At 48.7% G+C, this 15922-nt stretch overlaps 1 protein-coding gene across 1 annotated transcript; it reads left to right on the top strand.

Annotated features, from left to right (window-relative positions):
- The first annotated feature begins 1751 nt into the window (after nucleotides 1–1751).
- Nucleotides 1752–6128, top strand: Gpr50 (G protein-coupled receptor 50). Its single transcript, XM_048336682.1, has 3 exons — nucleotides 1752–1956; nucleotides 4435–5482; nucleotides 5546–6128. Exons 1-3 carry the CDS (start codon nucleotides 1770–1772, stop codon nucleotides 6126–6128), a joined length of 1818 nt encoding a protein of 605 aa, XP_048192639.1. The 5' UTR covers nucleotides 1752–1769.
- Nucleotides 6129–15922: the final 9794 nt, after the last annotated feature.

Raw genomic sequence — 15922 nt, 5'->3', positions numbered from 1 at the left:
GCGTCTGCGGGAGACCCTAGCTGGGCGTCCAGTGTCCCCCGGTGTGCAGCTCCGGGGGCGCAGCGCAAAGGACGGGCAAAAGCTGCTAGCGGGAGGTGGCAGCTGGGCTCGTGAGTTGGGGCTTCATTTTCGAACCCCTTTCCCCTTGGGCTTCGCAGCTACAGGCAGCGTGTGCGACTTCGCCTCAGCGATCGTTCGTTTTTCCGTTTAAAGTCTGGGAATTTGAAACTCCGTCTGGGATCTCCTCCCCTCTCCCCGTCTCCTCCCACTACCCAGGTGCGCCCCCTGAGGGGCGGGGGGTTGCACTGTCCAGACGGGGGCGCTGTCAGCCAGGGCAACCCCTGTTCCTGCTGTGCCGGGACCGGGGTGATCCACTTTCAAGGTGTCCGCTCGCACTTTCGGGGTGGCTTGTGGACGTGAACACTAACTTCCCGTGGGCTGCAGAACTTCATTGCTGTCAGCGAGGTCGCTGAGGGACCCCCCAATCCAAATCGTGCCCGTTAAGTACCTTAGGGATTCGGCTTTTCCATCCTGGGGGCGTCCTGGCGTTCAGCAGGAAAGTGGGACGTGGGGGGGGGGGGGCGAGCGGGTGGTGCCCGCGATCGCGCAGGGGATGTGCTCCCGTGTAGCCGGGGGCGTCCCACAGACGAGGCAGACTAGCCTGGCCGGCGTGGGGCGCTGGGCCACTGTAGCGTGGGGGGGGGTGCCTGTCCATCCCTCCCTCCCCACCTCCCACCCCTGTTCCCTTTCAGATCGCTTCCCCTCCAGGATGCTGCTCGTTAGAGAACGCAGCCCAGAGGCTTTCCTTTTTGTCATGGCGTGGGAATGTGGCACAGCTAGGGTCCCAAGTGCCACCCCACGAGCTCTTCCTTCGCTGTCCAGGGTGCACACCCTGTCCCCATGTCTACACACACAGAGGACACATTCCTCTGTGGACAATGCAAGATAGTGAGTCCTGCCAAGCTGCTGCGGCCGGGAGGCCCAGGCCCTGGGGGAGGCAGGCAGAGGAAAGCGCACGTTCCCATCACAGGACGCGGAGTGCACTTGTTCCAGGAGTTGGGGTGTGTGTGTGTGTGTGTGTGTGTGTGTGTGTGTCTGTGTGTGTGTGTGTGTGTGTGTTGTGTTTTCCCCGGGGGGTTGGGGTGGATGTACCTAGGCAATAGGGTGGACACTGGGATAAACCGCTTGACACTGTAGGAGCAATGCTTTTGGGGGGTTCCACAAGGCAGTGGCTGGGTTGCTCCCCACACCCTCATGGGAGCTGCAGAGCTGTTTGAGGTGCAAGTGATCCTCCAAAGAGTCCTTGTGGCCCACTCGGAAAAGTACATCTCTGCCCAGTGTTTGTGTTGCAGGGCGAAGAACTTGCTAGAAAGAAGCTGTTGGGGAGGGAGGGGAGGACTCTGAGCTAGTCACGACACAGGTAGCAGCCCGGCTGGGCGGGGGCTGCTAGGGGAGCGGGGAAGCACAAAGAAGGCAGTCGGAAGCCAGGCGCCACCTTGCAGTGGATTTGTCCGCGAGGAGCTGACGGCTACGATGGGCACGGTGCTGAGCTCTGATTGGTCGGGGGGAGGGGCCGAGGGTGGGGCTCCCGCCTCTTGAGGCTTTAAAAGCTCCTCGGGGCAGGGTGGCTGCGCGCTGTCATTCGCTCTCCGCAGCTCAGCCAGGCAGCACGCTCCCCCGAGCTCCCGGCCACCCAGTCGGTGTTCGCTGTCAGAACCCGCGGCGGAGCCGGTGTTGGCTGGGAGATCTTGACGGTCCCTGGGAGCGCCATGGGGCCCACCGTGCGGGCTCCAGCCCCCAAAGACTGCCTTGGATGTCAAGGGTCGCAACCTGATTACCCCCCGGCCCTCGTGACCTTCATGTTCTGCACAATGGTGGTCACCACCGTGGTAGACCTGATCGGCAACTCCATGGTCATTCTGGCTGTGGCAAAGAACAAGAAGCTGCGAAATTCGGGTAAGCATCCCTTCCTCTCCTTACCCAAGGCGCGCTAACTCGCATCCCCGTTAGTTCAGGAGTGTGGGATGCAGCCACCCAGCTCCCAAGTTCCCCGCAAATCTGGACAAGGGGTGCAGGGAGAGACTCGATGGTACGGGGGCCGCGAGAACTTGGAGCTTGTCAAGACTGCCGGGGGCTCAACAGATGAGCGGGGAGCATCTGTAGCCGAGGCTCCGAGTCCCCGCCGAGCCCGGTGCCGTCGGGGAAGCGGTGCGAGGCCGCTGCGCATCCGCGCGGGGAAGCGGCCACGGCTCGGGGAGCGCGAGTGGCTGGCGAGCGCGGGCCGCGGCGCCCGCGTCCTCCCGTGCGCTGGGGGGGACGGAGCCGCGGCGGGGCCGTCCGCTCCGGGAACTTCTCACAGGTCACAGCGGGGAGCGCGGAGTTGGGGCCGCACCCCGGGCCCTCCCACCCGGCTCGGCTCCGGCCCCGGGGCTCCCGGGGGCTCCTGGCAGATGGCGCGCGGACCCCCCAGGAGCGAGCGGCGAGGTCGGAGCCCGCGGGACCCGGCTGTGCCCACCCCCCTCCCCCGTCCTGGGCGGGCGAGCGGGGTCGCCGGCGGCGGCAGCAACGTGGCGGCGGAGGCGATGGCCAGGTGTGTAACCCGGGTTCGGGGGGTCGGGGTGGAGGGGTGAATGCATGCGCGAGCCCGGCGCTGCCACAGGCGCGGCTTAGAAGGCAGCACCGTGGGGTTGGGGTCGGCAGCGGGGGGCCGGCGAGCCCTGGGGAGCAGCGGGTAAAGAACACTGCACAGTTCTCTGGATCCACAGAGCTGAAGGGACGGGCGACCCGGGGCGGGGGGCGAGCGGGGCGCGGGGTTTGCCGAGACGCGGACACCTGGCCCGGGGCGGGGACTGCAGGTTGGACAAGGCAGGTGTGTGTGGGGGGGAGGGTGTGAATTCGGAGGATGGGGCTGGAGGAGGGAAAGGGTGACAGCCCGGGTCTCTGCCCGCTTCGACGGGAGGGCTCATGGGTCTGAAACGAACCTAGACCTTATCCCGAGACCATATCACTGTGTCTCTGTCTGTCTGTCTGTCTGTCTGTCTGTTTCTCTCTCTCTCTCTCTCTCTCTCTCTCTCTCTCTCTCTCACACACACACACACACACACACACACACAAAGTTCTCTTCCAAGGTCTGTGGTCCCGGTCACATTTCTCCTCGGTTCTCCAGATCGCTGAGGTAGTGTCCTTGGATGTCGCCTTCACCCTGCCCAGGTGGTACCCACGTGTGCACATGCCCAGAGGCCACCTACGAAGCTGTTCTTCCTGATGTTCCTCCTCTCGCGTCTCCTTTCCTCTTTCTTTGCCTTCTGTAATTCCAATAAAGGCTTTGGTGGTTGTGGTTTTGTTTTTAAGACATCCATCCCCTCCCCTCCCAATTCATTACTTTGAAGGAAAACCCTAGAAAGAATTCCTTCGGTAGAGAGCAAGCACGGACTGAATTTTGGCAGCCCAAGCAGAAACAGGTGTCAGGAGACCTACGTTTGCCCCGTTAAATGCCGTCATTTTTCTCCCACTCCACTATACACTGCTCCCTGCTCGTGAGGTGTTTCTAGGCACAGGGGAGTGAGGAGCAATACTTGACCTCGATCTCCTCCGTTCTGGGAAAAGTTTAAGAAAAAAGTTCCTACCAGTGTAACAGGGGCGGGGGGGGGGGGGATGTGACCCTCACCCCTGTTTCGCCCATGCCCTCCAGGAACCGTCCACCCTAGGGGCCATGCAACACACCCAAAGGGCCCGTGCCTGCCTGTGCTTATGAACGGGCCAGCTTTCAAGGCTTGATGCTCCCGCTAATCTTTGTCGAGATTTTCCTTGACTCCTACTTCACTGCTTCTTTGTCCTCAGAGTCCATGTTTCAAGTTTTTCTCGTAGGTAACCGCAGAACGGGTGAGTATTTGCCTGGGGTTCGTCTTACAATACAGTCTGATCCCTTTGGCTAAGTCTAGAAGGAAAATAGCCTGCAATAGTCGCTCATGATGCTTTCTTCGGATAGGTGTATGTGAAATGAAACGAGGGGGCTAATTTGTTTACTTTTTATTTTGTAGGTGAGGCTCCGTGCATGTCTTCAGTCTCCGCCTGCCCCTCAGCTTCTAGCTGCTCGGTGGATGTGGCTCACCGCTACGTGCCCTTCCTCCTCCTTCCCTCCCCCCCCCCCCGCCCGCCCATCCCCACCCCGAGGGGGGAAGAATCTTCCCTTTTGTTTTTCTCTAAAACAGTGCCACATGGCTCTGCCTCCTCACACCCTTTAGTGCTCACTCTCTGTCTTATGTTTGCTTCTCTCTCACAGGAAAAGTGGCAAAAGGAGAGACAGGTCACCCCCAATGTGCCTGCCATCACCAGGGACTTGCTTTCCTGCCACCTTAAACTTGTACGTTCCCCCACTTTAATCATTTCTTCCCCTCTGAGTCTCCCCTCTCCCTCCCCTGGTGTGTTTTACAGGTAACATATTTGTGGTTAGTCTCTCCATGGCGGATGCGCTGGTGGCCCTCTATCCGTACCCTCTGATGCTGTACACCATGTCCGTCGGGGGCTGGAATCTCAGCCAGCTCCAGTGCCAAATGGTCGGACTCGTCACAGGGCTGAGCGTGGTCGGTTCCATCTTCAACATTATGGCCATCGCCATCAACCGCTACTGCTACATTTGCCACAGCCTGCAGTATGAGCGGATCTTCAGCGTGCGCAACACCTGCGTCTACCTGCTCATCACCTGGCTCATGACCGTCCTTGCTGTCCTGCCCAACATGTACATTGGCACCATCGAGTATGATCCTCACACCTACACCTGCATCTTCAACTATCTCAACAACCCTGTTTTCACCGTGACCATCGTCTGCATCCACTTCGTCCTCCCTCTCATCATAGTCGGTTTCTGCTACATGAGAATCTGGACCAAAGTGCTGGCAGCTCGGGACCCAGCTGCACAGAATCCTGACAACCAGTTTGCAGAGGTTCGCAATTTTCTAACCATGTTTGTGATCTTCCTCCTTTTTGCAGTATGCTGGTGCCCCATCAATGTGCTCATGGTGTTCGTGGCTGTCAGTCCAAAGGAGATGGCAAGCAAGATCCCCCACTGGCTTTATCTTGCAGCCTACCTCATAGCCTACCTCAACAGCTGCCTGAATGCTGTCATCTACGGGCTCCTTAACGAGAATTTCCGACGAGAATACTGCACCATCTTCCATGCTATTCGCCATCCTATCCTGTTCTTCTCTGGCCTCATCGCTGACATCCGTGAGATCCAGGAGGCCCGTGTCCTCACCCGTGCCCGCATCCGTGCTCGTGATCAAGCCCGTGAACAGGCCCGCGAACAAGCGCGACTGCATGCCCGAGAACAAGACCCTGCTCGTGCCTGTCCTGTTGTGGAGAGAACCCCGAGGAGCGTCCGAAATGTTCCATTGCCTGGAGATGCCGCCGCTGGCCCCCCCAGCCGTGCTTCTGGCCACAGCAAGGCCCATGCCAGGTCTGCCTCTGCCTACCGCAAACCTGCGTCCAGCTACCGCAGACCTGCGTCCGCCCACTCCAAGGCTGCCTCCGGCCACTCCAAAGCAAGCGCTGGCCACTCCAAGTCTGTCTCTGCCTACCCCAAGTCTGCCACCGTCTACCCTAAGCCGGCCTCAGTTCACTTCAAGTCGGACTCTGTCCAGTTCAAGCCAGCTTCGGTCCATTTCAAGGGCGACTCTGTCCACTTCAAGGCGGAATCTTGCCATTTCAAGCCTATTCCCAAGCGTGCCAGTGATCACCACGTCTCTGCTAGCAGCCATTCCTCCAGCCACCCTACACACACCACTGAGCATGTCAAGCCTGCGGCCAGCCATGCTCAGTCCACCAGCACTGACTATGACAATCATGCCCCCACCTGTGAGCCCCTGCCCACTGTGGCTGTCGATCCTGACCTCCCTAGGTCCCACTGCCCCATGGTCATCTCCCCCGAGCCCCTTGAGTGTCACGTCACTAACCTCCTGGAGCCTGCCTCCAGCTCTACCACAGGGTCCCCAGAGCCTGCTGTCCTCCAACAGGAACTGGTAGCTGCTGCTGAGCTTCCCGACACGCATGCTACTACTGCTGGCCCCAGTGCTCGCCCTCAGGTTGTGGTTATTGATGTTGACGAGGATTCTGATGAGATTGCTGTGTAAAAACCTGTTCTTGTGGGTGAATGGCTGCCGGTCCACTTTCTAGGTTGTCATGCATTTGCAAGCCTAAATGAGATGTTTTCACTGCACCAACAGACACTGCCCCATAGATTGATCCTGGTGTAAGCTACATCTACCTTTTGGGTATATTCCCTATGAAGTCACCTTCTCCCAAGAAGAGTGTGTATGCTTTTGCTCAAAAATCAAATGTCCCTCAGGTGTATAGTTTGTGTTGTTCTAAGCTGCCTTCTCCCTGGGTAGTCCCTGAAAGGGTAGCCTTTGGTTTCTCTCCACTCTATCTTTCCCCATTCATGTCCTCTACCTTGCTCCAGCATTCTTCTCACACTCCTTGGGGAGGGGAGGAGTGCATGCACCGTGCTGAAGGTGAATCTTGCTGACCACTTCTGCAAGCGACTGTGACTGCGCAGCTTTACCCATTAAATGTGAACTGTGGGTTGTAACAATAAAGTGCAAGCACCTGGAAGTTTCCTTTGTAAAGGTCAGCCACTAAAAATATGACCTATATCTGAAGACTATAATTTGCACTCCCTTAGTAGAATATTTTTTGCCAATCACATCAAGTGACAAATGAATACATATGGTCACACCAACTTATTTTTATTTTGTAAACTCTGGTGCTGAGTTTTCTACATTTGGTAGCAAAAGGATGAGATACTTTTAACAGATGACATTACTTAGTGACCTTTATTAAGTGCTTGTCGGGATTTTCTTTCATTTCGCTCCACCAAAACAAATCCATTCATGAACTAATTGCTTTTGTAAAATTTGAACACATAGTTGTTAGAATCAATTACAGTCATGTTTTTAATATTATAGTTCATTACTACTTAAGAGTAAAAAAAATTCTGATGTGTTTACACATTTTTTACACTTTCCTTTTTCATTCATGAAGGAATTGGAGGTGATAATTACTAGTACCCTGAAGCAAGTGGATCATGTCATGGAGGTTAAAAATAAGTTTTCTCCAAAAGACATGTGGGACCTCCTGGAAGGGGAGGGTTGAGGAGGAAGAGAAACCAGCTCCAGACAATCCACCACACTTGGCAAAAGTCCTTTTACATAGTGGCACACCTGACAGCCCAGGGAGTGGATTTCCTGTATATATAATTCAAAAGAAATCTGCTGTTTAAACAACATTTCAATGGTTAAGTCCAATGGACACTTTAAGGAAAGCTTACTGTATAAAAGCTTGTAGGAATAAATACAAATGTATTCTACTGCCTTAAATCTATTCTGTATTTGTGTAGCAATTAAATAAACGTGGTTTTGTGGCTTTTGGAGTAATTTCTTTCTTTTTTTGTGGTGAGATAGGCATGGAGCTAGGCAAGGTGGAAGAGCGTGGGTCTTCTAGAATCAGAAGGCTTGGGTACAAATTCTGTCTCTGCCCAAAGCTGCCTGTACCCCAGGTCAGACACAGGACCCCTGACCCTTCAGTTCCTTTCATAGCATAGCACACAGTGTGGAGGAGATGGGGGTTTCTTGCTGAATTGGTGAGTGGAGTAAGGCACCACAATGGGAGGTGTATAGCAGGACCCTAGTATTGAACAAGCTGACTGAACTCAGGAACTGTGTGCCATGTTAAGAAACTGCTCAAAATAACTTTAAAAAATCAAAGTAGATTCAAAATAATATATGGTAGGGCATCATTTTGAAAAGTTACATACATAGTTAACATCTGCATATATATACAGAAACACAAACACATGTACATGCTTTTCTATCTAGCCTCCTAAGGCTCTATGGTGAACAGGGCTCATCTTAGCTTTCAATGCTGGGTTGCAAAGGTCCTGCCTCACTTCCATGACTGCTAGACCTGAGGGGAATGGCCCACCCCTCACTGTGAATACTGCCCGATGTTCCTGAAGTCCCAGAAGAATTGCTGACAAACCGTCCAGCGGCAGCCTGCCCCCACACTTGCACCCACTGCATTGTTTTGGGAAAGGTTGCCATGTTCACATCAGGAATGCTGAGTTCTGGGCTGGGGATATAGCCTAGTGGCAAGAGTGCTTGCCTTGTATACATGAAGCCCTGGGTTCGATTCCCCAGCACCACATATACAGAAAACGGCCAGAAGTGGCGCTGTGGCTCAAGTGGCAGAGTGCTAGCCTTGAGCGGGAAGAAGCCAGGGACAGTGCTCAGGCCCTGAGTCCAAGCCCAGGACTGGCAAAAAAAAAAAAAAAGGAATGCTGAGTTCCAATGTTCCTTGGCACCATTGGGCACATGTTTAATCCTGGCAGGGATCTGAAAAAAGATGAGGTAGGGAGGAAAACTATCCACTTTCATTTAGATAGAGCTCTGCCCTTGGCTCCAATCCAGTGTCTTAGTGGTGATTGCTTCAGCTGTTTGCCCTGCAAGCTACACTCACCCAAGTCACCAAGTCACCTGGTTGGTAGGCCAGTGGCTAAACCTCCCTTCACTCATAACTACCCAGGGGTAGGGAGGGATCAAAGGCAGGGCAAGTGTCTTCTCATTGCCTATGCAGCCCAGAAATGTTTTGTCTGTTTCCCTCTTAGACTGCTTCCCAGTGCTCCCCTCTCCCCATCAAAATGCCTCCTAAACACATCTCCTGTTCAACACATGCACTTGGAATTGTTACAGCATGAAGTTATTTCTCTCCATGCATGTTGAAGGAGCTTCTCAGTTTTCCTGAGGACCAGGTGGGGCTTCTAAGTTTCAGTCAGGGAGATGCCTAGGACCACTTTGCAAACCTCCTCCTAAGTCCCCACAATGAAGCGATTTCAGAATTCAAGCAACATTGAAAGGATAGCCATTTTACTTTGGGGCCTTTTCTTTTTCTTTTAAATGAAAATATCATTTATAGACTATGATGTATCAGCATTAGATATTTTTACCTACATGTGCATCTGGTGAGAAAGAAGCTCCTCTTGCCTTCTTCTAAGCAGTGCCCTCTCCAAAGACAATCATTGTCCTGACCAAGCAGTTCTGGAAAATCCACTCTGAAGACCAAGAATCCATTGCTTCAGTCAAAGTCATGGTGGTCAACTTTGACTTTTGCGTTTACTTGTAAGTTGTATAGTTTTTGCTTTTACCCTTACAATCTTTGCTTCGGCGAGTTGACTTTTGTATATAGTGGGAAGCAGGCGTGGAAAATCATTCTCTTGCATGTGGATATCTGGTTCTTCTAGTACCCTTTAATGAGCAGAGCATTCTTTCTCTCACTTGAATGCTTTGACTAACTTAAGTAAATCAATTGAGAATCTTCTCTTTCCAATGTAACATGTGAGGATCTAGGAAGTCACTATCCTTACAACAACAACAACAAAAATCTGAAAAAAGGAAGTCTAACAACTCTTCTACGATCTGTTAAATAACTGAAATTACTGTTCCTCAAACCAGAGACAGGGGGCAGGGGATATGGCCTAGTGGCAAGAGTGCTTGCCTCGTATACATGAGGCCCTAGGTTCAATTCCCCAGCACCACATATACAGAAAAAACGGCCAGAAGTGGCGCTGTGGCTCAAGTGGCAGAGTGCTAGCCTTGAGCAAGAAGAAGCCAGGGACAGTGCTCAGGCCCTGAGTCCAAGCCCCAGGACTGGCCAAAAAAAAAAAACAAAAAAACAAAACAAAACAAAAAAAACCCCTCAAACCAGAGACAGGAGAATTAAGAGAATCCCAACAACCTCAGCAAGGGTAACACATTTCCCTCTATCTTTTCTGTGTCAAGGGACCCAGAGTGGAAAAGCACTCAGGAGGGTCACAGTCTAGATGAACACTATAGCATGGGGAATACAGCATGCCAAAAGCATCTTTATTTCAGGTTTTTGTTTTTTTTTGTCAGGTTCTGGGGCTTTGACCTTTGGGCCTGGGCAATATCCTTGAGCCTCTTTGTGCTCACGGCAAGCTCTCTACCACTTGAGCCACAGCACTACTTCTGGTTCTTTTGAGTAAGTTTATTGGAGAGAAGAGTCTTATGGACTTTCCTGCCTGGGCTGGCTTCTAACCATGATCCTTACATCTCAGCCTCCTGAGTAGCTAGGATTACAGGTGTGAGCCATCAGCGCCAAGCTACCTCACCTCTTCTTATAGTTAATATACATCAATTCACATTCTATCAGAAAATTAAAAGCCACATTAAAAAAGCAAAACAAATTATTAAAAGCTGCTATGATAAATGGACAAGAGGCTTTAATGGAAAGCTCTGAGAAAGTGGTCTACAGTGCTAAAGCAAAGCATGACAATCATGTCTCACCAAAGTGAGAATATCAATGAACAAAAGTGTATAAAAATAAAATGTTAAAGGGTGGACAATATGGAGATCCAATGCATCGAACATAGTAAAATAAAAATCCTAGAAAGCTGCTACATAATAGTGGGTAGGAAGATGGAGAAAATGAGGGTAAGAGATGGAGTCAATCTGATTGCAATACTGTCTATACATGTATGAAATATCACAGTGAAACCCCTTTGAGCGATTACCATGCACTAAAAAAAAGAAGACTCACATATTGAAGTCTCTTCAGCTACTAATACAGTTAGTGCAAACTCCAACTTTGGCACTAAATAAAAATAAATAAATAAATAATAAAATGGTGAATTCCCAATGGCATCTAAAGGGAGATGCTTCCTCCATTTTATTAGCATATGCTCCTTGTGCAACGTAAGAGCTTTTATTATGACATTTCAATATAAACATGTAATGTATCCGATTCTCATTAAAGACCTCTTCTTTTTCTTTTTAGCCTGTAATATAGTTAATATGTACAGTCTTATGAGGTTTGTCATATCAATCTTCTGTTTGTCTTACATTTTCCCTGAGTGTCTATACTGGTTGCAGACAAGCACGCAGCGTTAGGCATGTGTCTGCTCTCCTAGATTTCCAGGAATATGTTGAAACTTCTTAATGTCCTCTATGGTCATGTCTTTTTCCAGTTTTGGTTTTGAAATTGTTTAATAAGCCTCTTGTTAATATCAACTGGCAAGGTAGCCTAGGGCAGTCCCAATATTAAACAATTGCCAGTGGCTGTTTTTGACAGATGCCCTGGAGGATAACCCTATTATCAGAAAGCAAGCTCTGTGTCAGCTCAAATAAAGACAATCCCTGCCACTGGAACATTTCAGCAAGTTGCCAGACTAATCAAATACCTCCATTTCTCTGGAGGTGGGGATCTTGGAGTTTGGGGACCTCCAAACTTATTTTAACTCTCCAGCAGTTCCCAAGTCCCTGCTGTTCCCATGTATTGCTGTTGAATTTTTGCCAACCTTAAGTTAATTTCAGAAGTTGTGAAGAATATGGTTATTTTTCCTGCGTTTTGTTTATTGTCACGGTCTTTTCTTTAGAATGTCTCCCTCTGCGGTTCTTTTGGTGTCGTATGCAGCACTGTGAGTTTTATACTTGTAGGACGTATTGTAGAACCCAGTCTCTATCAGCTACAGAGCTTCCTTAGTCCTGAAGGCTGAATTGGAGTACACTGGGCCAGTGCTGCAGACAGCGTCAGAGCAAGATTCTTCTGATTGCTGCTGCCTACCCAGTACCCGATACTAAAATGTATCAGAGGGCTGGGAATATGGCCTACTGGTAAGAGTGCTTGTCTCGTATACGTGAAGCCCTGGGTTCAATTCCCCAGCACCACATATATAGAAAAAGTCAGAAGTGGCGCTGTGGCTCAAGTGGCAGAGTGCTAGCCTTGAGAAAAAAGAAGCCAGGGACAGTGCGCAGGCCCTGAGTCCAAGGCCCAGGACTGGCAAAAAAAAAATGTATCAGACACTACTCTTTACTTTTATAGACTTGAATTCACAAATCATGGCAGAGATTTCCTAACTGTTCTTACGAAAATATTTCAGATTAGATTAAATGCCCTTTTAATAGCTATGGGTTACTTGTATTGAATCCAGACTGGTTGACCAAGTGAGTTATAAGATGACTGTACATAATTCTACTGGATAGTCTCAATACCAGTAACAATTCTAGAGAAGATTCAGCACCCTGGATAATTCTTGTTCCCGTCAAGCTTGACAGAGACTGAGATTCAACTATGGAATGAAATGCTTCTGTGGAGTTGCGAGGAGAATTTGGGGAAGTTATCAACAAGTTTTATGACATGTTAAGAAACTATGAAGCATGGCTTGTCATTTGCTTTCAAGTTTGAAAAGGCAGAAATTTTAACCAACAAGGAGGTTTCTAAGGTAGAAAAAAGAGAAAAGTCAAGTGAAAAAGCAAGTATTATAGCTTTGGCATATATTTATTGTGTATTTATTGGGTGTAGGGCTCTATTCTAGGTTTATAAACCCATTGTAATAGGCATCTCGATTGCTTACAGAAATGGTGTCATTATATTATCTGGAGCTTATATACCCGCGGAACTGGAAAGTTGTGCAAGGAGAGCCCAACTACCTCATGTGAATTGGACTCCATAGCATATGCTTTTTCTGATGTTGGGGGCTTTTTTTCAGGAACCATGTATCAAGTAGTAAGCTCATAGACATGTTATGATGGGATGTTTTCTCTTTAAGAAAATCATGTCATTTCAGAAGTGGATTTTAAGTAAAGTTTAGCTTAGACTTCTAACATCACAGTTACTTCTTTCATCTTTGCTGTTAGTTTCTTAATGACTTTGCTTCTTGTTCATGTGAGTTGCAGTTGAAAGAAAACTTGACCAAAGAATGCAGCCAAGACTTGAATGTATATCCTACAAAATTAAGGAAATGAGGAAAAGAGTGGGGAGGGGAGAGATGGGTGAGAATGTTGAAAGGGATGACATGGGTATTATAATCATAAATGCCTTGTTAAATGGCAATTCCCTTGTACAACTACTTAAAGATATTTTTTAAAAGAGAGGAACTTTTTCCTTTTTCAGTTAAAATCACTACCCACAGTCATGTTCTGATTGATTTGATACATATGTTGTAGTATTAGCTCTTTGGCCAGGAAGGTAGTTTCTAAGTTTATTTAATATAACTAAGCTACTGTTATAGATGAACAATCAGATTCCAGGGGGCACCTAGTCTTCTCTATAAGGAACAATCACAGCAGATTAGAGGTGGAGGGGTAACAGAACAATAGCCAACCCTACTAAATGATTTCTACATATCCAGAAGAGAGTTATTCCATCAGTGTATGTATGTATATCATCACATCTCCGCTGGAGTTCAAGTGACACTACTGTCTTCCTAGTTATGTATGTTAAAATCCTGGTTTCATCAACACTGCTACTTTACCAACTGCTGTGTGGTTAACAAATTCACAAAATTCTGTCCCTTCAAAAACTTTAATTTCTCTCGATTTCCTCTTCATAGTCAGCTCCAGAGACAAACGCTATTGTCTCGGACGGTTTCAAGAGCTTCTAAACTTCTCTCTCCCTGCCTTTGAAATCCACCTTCACCAAGCAGGCAGAGTGCTTTGTAAATTGTGAATGTAAACATGTCTTTCTTCAATCTTCCTCTTAAGCTAAGGAAATATGGCAAGTTTCAAGCTGGAAAGTACGTGCCTCTACCCACTCTGTATGATAGCTGTGGTGCCGTGCTCACCCTTGTTTGTCCCTGTGTCAACATCTCTCCTTTTAGAAAGTTTGTAATACACCACATAACTTACTTCTTTGTGTTATTTGCTGTAGACATTTTCTATCATTTTATCTTTGGATTTTGTGATGGTATATCATTCACACAAAATTTTGAATCTAGTTGGTTATGTTAGGGTTATTTTTTTCTTCTGGAATTAGGATCAGAAAGTCTAAGAAAGGATAGCTTCTCTGGCTCACTATCATTCATTAAATCTGTTGTGGGGATTCAAGAAAAGCTGTGGCCCAGGAAGTTCTAGGGGAACTTGGGCACAGGGGCGGGGTTTGAGGTGGGGTGAGGTTGTGCCCAGAAGGCTGGCTTTGTAGCAGAGGAAGCCTGTCCTTTACAACTCACACCACGCCAATGTTGCCCTGCACTTTAGTATTGTGGTTCTGCTAAAATACCACAGACAATGGAAACTTCACAATATCTAGTGAGTAGAATCAGCTGTCAACTAACTCTGCATAGTGCTTTAGGACCAGTGTCTTTTTTTATGCAGTATTTTTAGGTAGAAGTGACTTTTCATAGTTTTCCCCCATCTAAGTCCCTGTCCACATGAGGCAACTCAAAGTTCTGAAGACTGGCATATCTACCCTCTTGCCCCAGACCACTGCTGAGCAGAGAAAGCAGAGGGCGACGGAAGTAAGATCAAAGCTGCCCCAAAGCTAAGCTTGATGAATGAAGCACACCTATGATCTCAGTACTTGGGAAATTGATGTAGGAGGATTAGCGTTCTAGGCTATCAGGTATAGGTAATACGATTGTGTCTCAAAAAACCAAGCAAACAAACACTCTCCAAAGAGCAAATTCACTTTCCACTAAGCCTTATGTCCCCACATGGATTTGTTCATTCTGCCATTTTATGTTTTGCTTCATATCAGAGTGGCAAACCATGCTTATATTTGTAGCACTTTATAAATCAAAAGTGGAGTCTGAGAAGGTTTAAGGAATTTTCCCCAAGTCATCGACCTAGTAACAGCGTAGCTGAGGGGAGAGAATGGCCAGCACGTTTTGAGAACTCACTGTGACACAGCTGCAGTTACTATTTGCTCACCATACACATATTCACAGGGGACCTGCTAGCCAATGACAAACTGGGCAGATTTTCTGCAATTGGCTCCCTGGTATCCTCCTCCTCCTCCTCCTCCCCCTCCCCCTCCCCCTCCCCCTCCCCCTCCCCCTCCCCCTCCCCCTCCCCCTCCTCCTCCTCCTCCTTCTCCTCCTCCTCCCGTCCCCCCTGTCCCCCTCCCCCTCCCCCTCTCCCTCCCCCTCTCCCTCCCCCTCTCCCTCCCCCTATCCTGGGGCTTGAACCCAGGGCCTGAGCACTGTCCCCGCCTTTCTTTTGCTCAAGGCTAGCACTCTACCCCTTGAGCCACAGCGCCACTTCTGGCTTTTTCTGTGTATGTGGTGCTGAGGAATCCAACACAGGGCTTCATGCATGTTAGCCAAGCACTCTATCGCTAAGCCACATTCTCAGGCCCTGGAACAAGACTACTTGACTTTGGGACCAGGTACTTTTGCAGTGGAGGGCCGCCAGTTGAACTGCAAAATATTCAGCAGCATCTCTGATCTGTATCCGCTGCGATGCCAGTAGCATACTTCCTAAGTTGTAACAAATACACTTGGCATGAGATTGTTAGAGGTAGCCTTGGGGACAAAACTGGCTCTCACCTCTGTCTGTGAAGGTTTGCTCCATATTGGCTTCTAGACTTTCACTGATGCTTTTGGAATAAAAAAAGATATTTTCTTCCAGGAAGTACTGTCAGGGATATGTCAACCTCATGTATGACTTTGAATTTCCTAGCTCATAATTGAGTTTTCCAGCTTTATTTTATGAAACCTTTCACTCTCAGTAGTGTTGAAATTACAGGGAATGTCAAAAGATTTTAAATTTTCCTTCCTCTTCTATGAGTATAGGGTGGGCATCTGTTGGGATAAATTAAAAGAAGTCTAATTATGTGTCAAAGCAGATATAAATTAAATAAAAAGGGAAAGAAACTGAAGATATGATTATAGATACTTTAAACATAAACTTCTATTTGTTCTTGGTTCAAACCAAGGTGGGGAATGTTCTTCAAATTTGTTGTCGTGTTCACTTATTTTGTTTTTACATTTTATTTTATTGTCAAAATGAAGTACAGAGGGGATACAGTTTCATCCATAATACAGTGAGTTCATTTCTTACCCAACTTGTTACCTCCTCCCTCATTTCCCCCTGCCTCCCCTCTCCTCCTATAGTTGGTTTACACCATAAAGTTTTGT

The sequence above is a fragment of the Perognathus longimembris genome, chromosome 28, assembly GCF_023159225.1.
Source record: "Perognathus longimembris pacificus isolate PPM17 chromosome 28, ASM2315922v1, whole genome shotgun sequence".
Taxonomy (NCBI): Eukaryota; Metazoa; Chordata; class Mammalia; order Rodentia; family Heteromyidae; genus Perognathus; species Perognathus longimembris.
This window is presented reverse-complemented; position numbering and strand designations above follow the sequence as displayed.

Excerpts from the sequence above, each read along its gene's own strand:
- Gpr50 (XM_048336682.1), top strand. The coding sequence starts at position 1,770 with ATGGGGCCCACCGTGCGGGCTCCAGCCCCCAAAGACTGCCTTGGATGT. Across the intron at positions 1,957-4,434 it reads CAAGAAGCTGCGAAATTCGG|GTAACATATTTGTGGTTAGT; the intron begins GTAAGCATCCCT and ends TGTGTTTTACAG. Across the intron at positions 5,483-5,545 it reads TCTGCCTACCGCAAACCTGC|CGCTGGCCACTCCAAGTCTG; the intron begins GTCCAGCTACCG and ends CTCCAAAGCAAG.